At 37.3% G+C, this 12,574-nt stretch overlaps 1 protein-coding gene across 1 annotated transcript in view; it reads right to left on the bottom strand.

Moving 5' to 3' along the window:
• The window catches only part of ACACA (acetyl-CoA carboxylase alpha), a 220,053-nt gene that overhangs the window by 115,393 nt on the left and 92,086 nt on the right, over nt 1-12,574 (bottom strand). The window contains 6 exon segments of the mRNA XM_081108776.1: nt 1,022-1,066; nt 1,271-1,327; nt 5,636-5,743; nt 6,897-6,993; nt 7,763-7,906; nt 10,572-10,595. Coding sequence (XP_080964902.1) covers nt 1,022-1,066; nt 1,271-1,327; nt 5,636-5,743; nt 6,897-6,993; nt 7,763-7,906; nt 10,572-10,595 — 475 coding nt within the window.

Genomic DNA, 12,574 nt, shown 5'->3' with positions numbered 1-12,574 from the left:
TTTGGTGTGCCACAGAATTTTAGTAATTAGTTTATGTGTGCCATGGGATTAAAAAGGTTGAAAATTGTTGGACTAGACCAACAAGGTGAACTGTTAGAAGGAAAACGAAATGTCAAGTGCTAAAGATCTAATAAACAAAAGGGCAATAAAAGCAACCACACATAGGTCCTTAAGTTTAGAAAGTCATTTCCAGAATCCCAAATATTATCTTCATTATTGCAAATAAACAGGCCTTGAAAACTAATATAATTATCTTAATTGATAAAACAAAATTCTTATCAGGAAAATTAAGGCTTCCTAATATCCTCTGGAATCTTAGCTATATTAGGATCAACTTACAAAGAAATATTTTTACTACAATCAGTCATTTTAGAGAATGACATCTTTATTGCAAACTGGGTTTTTGGTCTTAGTGCTATCATCATACCGATCATATGGGTATACTTTAGTTCAGATACCAGGCTAATAACTTACTTCTTTTTTCAATAAAACTTTTAATCTCATAAATATTAAGTTAATTCAGTTAAATAGGAGAACAAGCAACTTAATGTGCAATTTTTATTTATTTCCTGCTCCTAAAATTAACATAAGACAAAAGTACCAAGTTAGGCTTGGTTAAGGCATTTTAATAATAAATGATTGTTTCTCATAATTGATAATGCTCAATAATAGAACTTGAATCCTCTTTGGAAAAAGCCAAGACCCCAAAGTGCAATTGACAGCTCTCGATTATTGATTCACTATGTGCGTAGAAGAAATTAGCTCCTGCTTCTACCTTATTCATCCAGATAAATGTATATGCTCATTCTTAATTATTTCTCAGAGATATACTGAGAATGTTATAGGGTAGAAAAAAACAACCATAGAACAATCGAATAGTCATTATAATACTTTCTAAAAGAAGTGGGACCAAACATCAGTCCAGCCCTTCTAAATAACTCATACATATTCTCTGTTTAAATAATCAATGGGAAACAGATAAAACAGTAAATAATATTTCATTATTGTTCCTTTTACTTACATGAAATCTCTGATCCACCTCATAGCTGATCTGTTTCCTAAAATCCTTTCAAATGAAAGACAGAAAGGAAAGAAATAATAAATTTAAAACCAAATTGAGTAAAAGATGAGTTAATTTTTTTCTTAAACTTATAGAAAACAGTTATTTCTCAGCATAAATTCTACAAATAAGTTTATGATTATAACTCCACTTTCTGATTTTTAAAAATTCTAGCAGCATCTTAAGAAATGTTAGACAGTACGCCAATACCTTTTGTGCAACCAGGAAAGTAAGGCGGCGGATTCCATGCTCAACCAGAGTAGCTTTCTATGGAGAAACATGAAAAATAAAAGATAGATAAGATCTCCAGTCATCCTAAATCTTACCCCAATTCAGTCCTCCACAGGCTCTAATTGGGCTAAACATCCTTTTTGGTTATCTATCTATGTTTTTGGCTTAGTACCTTCAAACCTGCAAATAAATAAATTTCAATCTGGATCCTGGGACTAAGTCTTATGGGATAGGTTTTATATTGATCTGGACAAAATTGAGAGAGAACTTTGTGTAGGAAAAGCAGTCATATGAAGTCACCTAAGTTCTCTAAGGTCTGATTCACTTCAAGGTAGATTTTAGCACAATTCTACTTATAGAAATCATATTGGTGAGCATGTTCAAATGTGAAGATTAAAACTAAAACAGAAGATAAATGAAATCAGGTCATTCAGATCAGAAGAAAATTTCATAAAGTGGAAATTTCAGGTTCTAAACTGTTGCTTAGATTATACATAGCACCTACCGTCATATATAGCATTCCTAGAATCCAACCTAACAAATCCTGATCTTTTCATTTATTCTAGAACATGCCTCCCCCTACTTTACATGAAAGTATTTTTTTAAAAAATTCTCTTTAAAAATTGCTAAAAGCAATGTTTAATCGACTTTTAAATTTAGTGATTATTCATATTTCAACTTGGCATGGCTGAGGAGTGTATCAGAAGGCAAGAGAGACCAGCAATTTCAGGACTGTCTCATATGAGTCTTGGGCCTTTGGATCTAAGCTTTCTTCTATCTGTACTGCTCATTTATCTCAAAAGGCAGAGACAAAGAAACAGTTTAATGAGCTAAGTAAACAGCATGATCTTAAGGGCCCTAGCAAAGAGGGGCTACATGGCAACAAGTAGAAAAGCAATCTCACCAGTTGAATGACCTGTGAAAATATATGAGTAATACAAATAGAAAAAATATGTGGGTTTTTGCAACCTACGTCCAGACTTTCGTTTCATCAATTCCTTGCTATAACTTTAGCCAAGAGATATGTTCATAAGCCAATTCTTGATTTTCATGATACTATATATTTTTTAAATTCAAATTGGAGTCTGCTTATAAATAAGCACATTCCCAAGCCATTACCTCCTATTGGAGAACATTTTCTATTATGGCATTTGCTTAGTAATAAAATTAATTAGCAACATAAGCAAAATATAATTGGAAAAATAAATTTCCTAATAATAAATTTCCTGGTCAAATTTACATAAATTTTGGTTTAATAACATTTAAAAATTATCTGTACTGACATCATAACTGTTATTATAAATAACCAAGTATTGATACTACAATAAGAAAAGGAAGGGAGGGAGGAAGGGAAGAAAGAATGGAGGGAGGAAGGAGTGAAGGGAGGAGTGGAGGGAGGGGTGAGTGGTGGTGGTTCTCAATCTTTCAGTGTGCCAAGGAACAGAAACATTTCTTCTGACACCACCAACAAAGAATTCCACCACAGCCAAGCCCTTCAAAGACAAGCATCAATAGCTATGTTCAGGCAAGGGAAGAAAATAACTTTAATAATGCCATGATTTAAAGTCAAAATTGTTATTGCTTTTAAAATTCCACAAGTGGCTGACAATAACAGCAGAGCAACAGGATTCTGATTACATTGTAATAATGCGGGCCTCACAGCAAGTCCACAGCTATTACCCAGCGATTAGGCGCCAGCACCTGGAGAAACTCCATTTACACTGACTGCTTCAATCTCCGCCACAAGTCATTTACAAATATATGATCCTAATTTCTCTGAGAGAAAAAAAGACATGCTGGGACTAGAAGATTATTTGGACAATTTGGATCAACCTATTTGATAGTTTAATGTGTGCTTTAAAAAAAAAAACTTTTTCTGAACTGCTAGGAACATGATCATGAAGTGAAAAATAAAACTAGTATTTCAGCTTTTTTTTTATTACCTTTCCTTATTTTTATTTTTACATTCTTTTCAAAACAAGGAAGTGAAAATGCCTAATATTTCTGGATAAGCACAGTACCTGATGCAGTTAACAGCTTCTCTAGGCATGGAATGTCTACCCTTACCCTTCTGAATAGCCTCGGGCAAAGACAATGGATTTCTCTGTGCCTCAGTTTTCAAGTCCAGTAAAAGAAAAAGGTAATTTCTTATTGCCAATTAATGTTATAAATTTATGTAGTGAAGATGAAGAAACTCCCTCTTTAAATCAACATATCATGACATACAGCACTAAGATCTGGGGGTAATAAAAAGCCTACAGTTGAGGTCAAAACAAACAAATAAGGGCAATTAGTGCCTCAAAACCTGAGAAGAAAATTTCAGATTATCTCAGCAAATAGCAGCATCAGCAGTCATGAACAACATCAGCACTCTTCCAGCTAAGGTTTCTTCGGTCCCTGGTTTCAGGTTAATTTTATGTGTTCACAAGACAAGGGCAAAAAGAAAGGTAAATTTCTCTTCTAAAGAAAAATTCCCAGGCATGTCCCCTATTTTCACTTTTCTGTAAGTGCCTTTCTTCAGGTTGGCCACTATAATCCCAGAGCAACATGAAGTAAATGCTAGGACTCATGTTAAGCACAAAGTTACCATCTTTTCCCAGGTATCTACCATTAGCATTACATGATGTGAATGCCGATGGCATTAATTGTTTATACTGCTAAATCATGCTTTTAAAAATCTATTCAGTTCTTTTTTTATAATAAGCAATATAGCTAGGTAGTTCCCATTCAAAGAAAACACATGGGTCTTTGTCATTAAGGACAGCTGAAGAGGACACTTTGGCATCTATCATATATTGCAATGACATGTAACTATATGCAGACTATCATTTTGAGCATGCCTACCCAGTCCCTCCAACTAAACTTGAAGCATCCTCAGGGCCAAAAGAATACATTATTTACTAAAGCACCTAGATCTGTGGCCCCAAGAAGTGGAATCAAAGCCTTAAATACTAATTTTTGCTCCATCATCTACCAGCTGGTGATCAAAGGGGGGAGGTGGGGGCTTTAATTAATCTCTCTGAGTTTGAGTTTTTCCCCAAGTGCAAAACTGGAATAATTCCTAACTAATCTAACCTCATGGGACTGTGGTGCGGTGCAAATAAAAAATTGTACACAGAAGTTCTTTATAAATAAAAAGTATTATTATTGCTAGTGATTGTATGCTGACCAATTAAAAGTTCAAGGGAGGAAAAATACATTTTAGTTAGAGCTATTCAGAGAAGTACTCATAAAAGAGGTGAAATTTGAAAAAGTCTTTAAAACAAGCAGGATTTGGAAAGAGAGAAAGAGAAACATTCCAGGTGAGGGGCAGTAGAAGAGACGAGACACAAAGACTTAGGTATTTTCACGGAACAGTGAAGGCTAGATTGTTAGCCTGCGTCCATATGCTGATGTTAAATATCAAGTTAAGGAGGCATCCTAGAAGTAATAGAGAATCATTGCTGAGTGGGAGAATAATTTGGTAAGAGGGCATTTTGGCCATTTAATTTTGTGGTGGTGAACAGAATGGAAACTATCTGGAGGGGAAAAGTGGAGGAAGATAGGTAGATCGCAAGTAAACCTGTTGTAGTGTCTCAGTTGTGAGGTGAATAAGGTTTTAAACCAGAGAGATTGTAGAGGGAATTAAAAATCTGAAAAGAAAGAAAGGGAAGAAGGGAGGGAAAGAAACAGTACAAACAAAAAACAGACCTTGGTGACTGACCAGATACCAATAAACACATAGATTGTGGTAGAGGAGCAGCATCATGCAATGGCAAGGAAAAAGAGGAAGTCAATGATTTCTGAATGACTGGTTACTTGGGTTTTTTGTTTTTGTTTTGTTTGTGGGGAGGAGGGAGCAGATGAGGGGTCAGAAGAGGTGAAGAAAAATGATGAAAATTTAGGTTTAAACTACGAAGTCTGATGTCAGTACGAGATATGTAAGTCATACAAAATTGAAAGGAGAATGGAAGTATAACTGATACCTTTAAGGGAGGGGATAAGAGGACATAGAAGAATCCTGAGGGGATTGCGGACATAGACATGTGGAATTAAGCCACCAAAGGAAAATAGTCAGCAGGGGATTCAAAGTTCAAGACTGGAGCTCTGGGAAAGATTTAGGATCACACTTCCCTTCCTAAAACATTTTAAATAGTTGAGGTCTATATTTCTTGACATAAAACGATATTCATTATATACTATTAAGTCCCTTTGGAATTTTACCCCTATAAGCAGAGAATTATGTGAAGGACATAGTCATGAACAGTGAGAGGCCTTACAAGCAGCAACTGATAAAAAGATGGGTATGATACCCAGCCAGCAGGAAAGGAGCCGTCACAGGTTTCCACCCAGCTGAGGGCTTACATTTTGCTGGGTAAACTCTCTGAACATCGCTGCCAGCCTGTCATCCTCAATATCACAGTCAGTCTTGATAGCCACATTCAGAATGTGAATAGGTTCATCCCTGGGGACCTGTAACTCAAGAACACAAGACAAAGACATTAGGAGACTGGCTAATACAGAGGCAGAGAAAAATTATAGTACTTGGTAGAATGACTGAAAAAGAGATATACCCCACAGGACATTTTGATTTGCCCACTAGCACTCATAAGCAAATTGAAACCACCACCCAACATCCACAATAGAGACTGAATGAAGTAAAACATCCAACTTTTAAAAGGCAGCAAAGGCATTAGCTAGAAGTGGCCCCACACCTTGACTTAACATGTCCGTGAAGATCAGTCTCAATTTTGTCACCAATAAAATGGGAATGAAACCAACTGCCACATCTCTTCACAGAAAGTGAAGAAAAATGAGTGAAAGAAGCCATCTGAACATATTCCCTCATAATATATTTCCTAACAATTTATCATACAGTAAAAGTGTCAAACCACAGAAAAACAACCTGGTAGGGAAAAACAACAACTTGTTTACTGAGAAACGAATAGAAAGGATTTAATAAAAGGACAAAGTTTTAAACAAAATGCATAATATTCCTGCTATCTAAAGTCTACATTTCCTGAAGATTATAATAGTACCACTGTGCAAATATCCAAGTCATTACTACATAAGAATTGAAGTAACCAAAGCTGAAGTCTCTCAACATTCAGAGACCCAGAAGCAGCTACAATGGATACAGCCGAGCCTATTCCACTATGGATTCCAGGATTAATATGTTTTAGGTCAGAATTTATATTCTACAAATTTCCAAAAATACTTGATGAAGTATATAAAATTAAATAATAAATAGTAGGGTAAAAAGATGAATTTCTGCCCTGGCCAGTTTTTCGCAGTGGTTAGAACATCAGCCCATGGACCAAAGGGTCACAGGTTCAATTTCTGGTCAAGGGCATGTTCCTTGGTTGCAGACTGGATCCCTAACCCGGTCAGAGTGCAAATGGGAGGCAACCAAACGATGTGTTTCTCTCACATCAATGTTTTTCTCTTCCCTCCCTCCATTATCTCTAAAAAAGAAAAAAAATCAATGAAAAAAATATCCTCAGGTCAGAATTTTTAAAAAAGATGAATTCTTCCATAGAACACTCCAAAGTCAGAAAGATAGTATATACACAGTACAAGTCATGGATCTGAAGGAGCAAAGCAGTCTCCCAACGGGACAGTATACCTTGTCTTCATCGTATAGAGACGTGTGACCTGCCTCAGGGAATGTGGGGCTTTGGGGTGGGGAATCACAGAAGCAGCCCATCACTTCACCAAAGATCCTGAAAAACACCAGAGAAAAACACCCACCATGAAAATCCAAGTGGCAGAATATGAACGCTGCCATTGCCAGCTCAGTCTAAAAGAATAATCTACCCTACCCTGTGCTCAACAGTCAACTGAACGCAATCACAAGTGGCTAGAGGTGATATGCAAAATTTCACCAAGTGGCAGAAATTAGGGGGATGGATTGTTTCAACTTTAATAAAGCATATTTTTTTTCTTTTTAATAAAGAATGATCTAAAGCTTTTTGTTTTTTTTCATATGTAAAGATATGAGCACTGCTGTCATCATCAGTCTTAAAGTAACAGAAAGAGCCTGGGACTGGAGCAGTGACAGACCAATGTAATTACCCCTCCCCCTAGGGTAATGCATCAGTATACATCAAGAGATAGATGCTGAATGCATTTAATCAAAAGATGTATCGTCTCTGGTGGGCTCACTCTAGTGTTGTGTTTAATTTCTCCTGACATTTCACTCATCACAGAGCAGACAGCTTCTTCGGCTAGCTCCTACGGAAAAGATGGTTTTTGTTTGTTTCTTTTTTTCTGACCAGGCTCATATAACAACTAGAGGCATGTAGAGTCTGAATAAGAGGTAGAAATGGAAGAACATATTCCTCTCTGAGGGCATATACAGCAAGGGCTACATCTCCTTAGCTGGCTCATGGCTCTTCTGGGGACCTTTATTCATTTGGCAGAAATCTGAGACCCCCAAAACACAGACGCCCATCACTCCTCTTGTACATACACAGCTCCACAATGTCTTACCTGACAAAATCTTCAAAAGTCCGAAAAGAGACCATTCCACCCATCCGCTGACACGGTGGAGTGAATGAATTGTCCAACAGCACGTCGCTGACATTAGCTACATGAGTCATGCCACAGTGGTTGAGGTTGGAGGAGAAGGACATTCTAAATGGTAATTCAACCAAGTGTGTTAGACAAGGAGGGTAGGAGCAAGGGCTGGGAGAGTAACAATAGAGAAAAGGAGCTAGGAGAAAACTCAGAAATAGGATCAGGTTGCAGAGCAGATTTGGTTTTTTACCCAGTATGGATAAGGCTATCTTCCTATAGTCACATTAACCCCTTCATTTGAATTCCACCACCACCACCACCCTCTGCCCCCTGCCCCATGTATACAAACACACAAACTATATTTTTACCACTCCAAAATCTCTCCAAATAAAAATCTAAGGACTGTCAGGAATTTCATGGCAGTTTTAATACAATGACATCATGGCGTGTCTGATGAATAAACAGCACATAGGGGTTAAAAACCATTCTGCATCTTCCCCTTCCCTAAAATCTTTCCTATTTTAAAAGAAAGTAAGCAAGCCAAGGAAGTTGTAACTAGGCAACACTTAAGGCATTTTTCTCTAGTAACTGTAATAGATTAAGTATTCACAGATAGATATATGCATGTGCGACAACTCTAAGTCATTTGGAATGGTTTAGTAGATCATTATAAAAAACATTATTTACCATACAGAAACAAGTCACAGTCTATAAAAGGAACTTATGAAGTATTTACTTTTTTCTTTAATGGGCTGATAGACACAGCAGTCATAAGAATTATAGCTCCTCCCTTTTTGAAAGAGATATTTTCAACCCTAAATTGCAACATTTCTATTTTATAGTCAGACATTTCTATACCAAGGTAAGCATACCTTCACCAAAAGCCCTTAATAAATCCCAGCAGGATATGAAAGGGCAGAGCATGGGTCTCACAGTATGTGTAAGCATGACAAACAAGTGCTAAATGGAGATGCTCGAAGAGAACTGAACTGATTTGTTCAATCTAAAAACATAATGAAGCTGTATATTCCTTGATGCACCTCAGCAGTATGCACTGATAAATAATACTGTAAAGTGTTTCTGAATGCCCAGTCAATCAGGGCAGCCTGTTAGGAAGGACCAAGCTGAAGGATGCCTCTAGGACTTGCCTGACATGTTACGGCATACTGATCGGAAGCAAGTTCAGAGCAAGGCAATGGCACCTGACCTTCAGGGAGCTGCTCTAAAATCTCCTTAAGTGCACCACCTGCAGCACTGCAGGGGGAAGAGAGCCAGCAATGTGGACTTGAGATCTGGGTACATACTGTACTCTACTGCAAATTGTAATTATAAAAGGCAATGGAATTTTTTTATAGGATGGAAGTGCTGCTCACACAGACTATAGAGACTGACACTCCGGATTTTTATTCCCTTGGCAAATCATGACTATGAAGAAGGTACTTCATCTTTGACAGTACTGGGGAATAGAAAGGCAGAGTGAGAGAGGAAACCATTGATACTAGGAATGAAACAAACAAACAAATGAAACACAGCAAGCAAGTCTTACACATGGTGCTCACTAGAAACTGGGATTCAGAGTTGTATGAACTCCGAAATGCTATCATCCTCTTTTCTAGGATCACCAAATATATTCACTAAAGGAGCAAGTTTGTGAGGCATTATATCTTTTCTACCTGCCTGGTAGTAGACAGGAAAGATAAAAGAGTTCCAGATAACACTTAAAGGGAACTCCCTCTAAATAAGCTATCAGGCTGTGCTTGTGGCAAACATAGAGTTAAATATCATTTTTATTCAGCTGAACCCTATGGGAAATATCCACTATTCATTTTCCCTTGGTACTATGTTCATGGGTCAGAACAGCTGAAGGCAAGCAGGAATGAACCAAGCCCACTCTCCAAGGGTAGGCAAGAGGACCAAACGAAAGCACTCCCTTTCCTCTCCCATCTAAATTGGATGCTAAAAGCTTTAACGAGTTTTGATTGCTTAATATTTAAAGGGAGAGGGACAAAATAAACATAAGCCTATAAATATTTCAATGTATAAGTGATCATGTACAAAGAGCTTGCCACCAACCTACTATTGCTTTAGCATTTTGTGGATTAAATTCCAATCAGAATTGCTTTCCTCTCAAACTTGCATTGTGTTGCCTTGCTTGGCTCAGAAGCAGGAGGAACTCAAAAGTACTAAAATATCACTGTGTTATATTGGCCTAGAAACCTCTTCCCAGGGCTATACACATCAAAACTTAAATATACTTTTCCAATGTGACTCTTATTATAGGTCTGAAATAAAACTTGACTTTCACATCATTATTATCATTTTAGTAAAAAAAAAGCAAACAAATTTATAAAACATGAGATCAGCTATTTTTGAATTTGCATTCCTCTAAAACAAGAAGCAAATAAGAGAAACTCAAAATTGAAAAAATTAGGATAGTGGTAACCTTAAGGGGTTCTCCTATGAAAGCCCCAACTAGACATATAACTTAGCAAAGATGAACATCGAGCAGACAACTCCCCTCTCATACAGTTGACGAGAGCTTTTCTATACTGAGGCTTTTCAAGTATTGCCTTTTGAATAACTGAAGAAAAGCTGAAGACATGTTTTCCAAATAGAAAGAATAACTTAGCACATCTAAAGGGGAGCTCAGGATGGACCCCCCCGGCAGAAGATAACATATTAGCTTGTCCAGTATAGGGCTATTTTCCCCCTGATTTCACTATTCTAAGTTTACAAAAAGGGTGTTTTTAATTGTAAATGAAAAAAACTAAACATACAGTACCTGTTTAGCGTGGGGATGTTCCCTCTGTAATTAAACAATCACAGTTAGTTACTTATAGGTTAGTAAAAGCCATAATAAAAGAACTGTCAGAGCAGATACACACCAGTCTTGAGGAGCTCCAATTTGGCAGCTCTGGCATTCAGCAGACATAAGTGCTCATTACCCTTCCACCTCCAGGGTGCCTCCAAAGAGGTATGCCTCCTGACCTACCTCACCAAGCAGCCGTTGATGGAAACGTTCAAATATATTTACCATGGGTTTTTTTATAGCTCTATTACAAAAAAATAATGCAGAGTAGTGATAAAACACGGGCTCATGAAAATTAAGTTATATGATATGGTATATTAAGTTTCAATATGAAATAGAATTCTTGACAAGATTCTTAGAGAATCTTCTTTCTTGTTCCTACTTTACTAAAAATGTAATAAGGAGGTCCAGAGAAGTTGATTCTATAGCCCCTCCTACATTAATTGCTTTTGAAGACTATGTTATGAACCTACAAACTCTCCTCCAAAGAAAAGGAGCCAATGAGTTACCAAGCTGCCTTTCAAGTCTCTTCCACCATCATCTTCCTCCCATAGATCTGGGTGGGACAGTGGTGGTAGGTGGTGGGTGGTGTTAGGTGCTAGGTGTTGGTGATGGATGGTGGTGGTGGATAGTGGTGGGTGGTGGTGACAGAGGTTGGAAAGGAGGGTCCTTTGTAGTATAGGGGCTTTAAGGAAGTAAAAATCAAGTAGGATTATAATGATAAATAATTCTATGGCTAGCGGGATATAATATGTAAAAATTAACACTTTTTAAATAATCATTTATATATTTTGTTTAGAGTAATAATGACTTTTTAAAATTGTTGTAAGCTTAAAAACTCTAGGCCTCTCATAAATAAAACCTTACCTAAATTTGGCTAACCTTAGTTTTTCCCAATAAACAATGTGCCAAAATCATGAAAGAAAGACTAGGGTAATTATGGAAATTGCAAAGCAAGTCTCTCATTTTCTCTTTGGTCTTTGCTACCAAATCTTGTTTCTTAAAATGATGTCAGGTATTTCCTCAACATAAAGAGAAAAAAACCCACCCCAACTAAAACCTCTTATTTCCAATGTTAAAAGGGCAAAGTTATACTTACCACCCACAATTTAGGAGGACTGTAAGGGGGTTGATTGGTTGATATCTTAACCTTCTAACATTCTTTTATCAGCATTTAATCATTGTTGGGGTTTTCTGGCACACAGAGGACTTAATGGACAGAACGTAGTGGGTGGTGCTGATGATATGTGGGAAGGAGGAGAGAGGGAGGAAAATGATGCACTTTCCATGGCATTGAAAGGAGCAGAACAGACTGAGCTGGCCACATAAATAAAAAGCTGTGACATATCACTGCACACAAACTGTATACCTCATGTGATTTGTGAGTAGCAATGCTCTCTGCATCAAACCTGTATCACAGAGTGAATTCCTACGATAGCAAAAGCAACCTCTGAGTGCAAAAACCTGCACCTTTGCTGTGTGGATTCTTTGAGCTTCTCACTCAGGGGAATGGGTTTCATTTTACAAGACACCCTTAGTTATAATGCACTGGGCCCTTAACAACAAACATGAAGTATGCATAGGTTCTAGAGCAGAGGGAGGTAAAACTAAGAAAACTAAATGTAGACACTAATGAGAACATAGAAAAGTCTTCCTTTTAAGATATAAAGGATTCTAAAGAAAGGAGCCACCTGTACAGTCCCTTCCCATGAACCTCACTCAGGTCAGAGAGAAGGACCCTACAACCAAAGCAATCTCAGGCTCCATCTATCCAGGTTTCTGGAATTTAGAAACCAGTATAATCTCTCTCAACTGTTAACCAGTTTCTTAAACTAGTAAAATGGTCTCACTGCTTCTGTAGCTGTACTTTAATCCCTTAGGGAATTTTCACAGGACGACGGCCAAGTTTTCAGCAGAAAAGGGCCTGATTGAAAATACCACCACCAACAAAAAGCCAGTCCTTCTCCATAGCAATT

The sequence above is a fragment of the Myotis nattereri genome (assembly GCF_964212035.1).
Source record: "Myotis nattereri genome assembly, chromosome: 16".
In the NCBI taxonomy this organism is placed as follows: Eukaryota; Metazoa; Chordata; class Mammalia; order Chiroptera; family Vespertilionidae; genus Myotis; species Myotis nattereri.
This window is presented reverse-complemented; position numbering and strand designations above follow the sequence as displayed.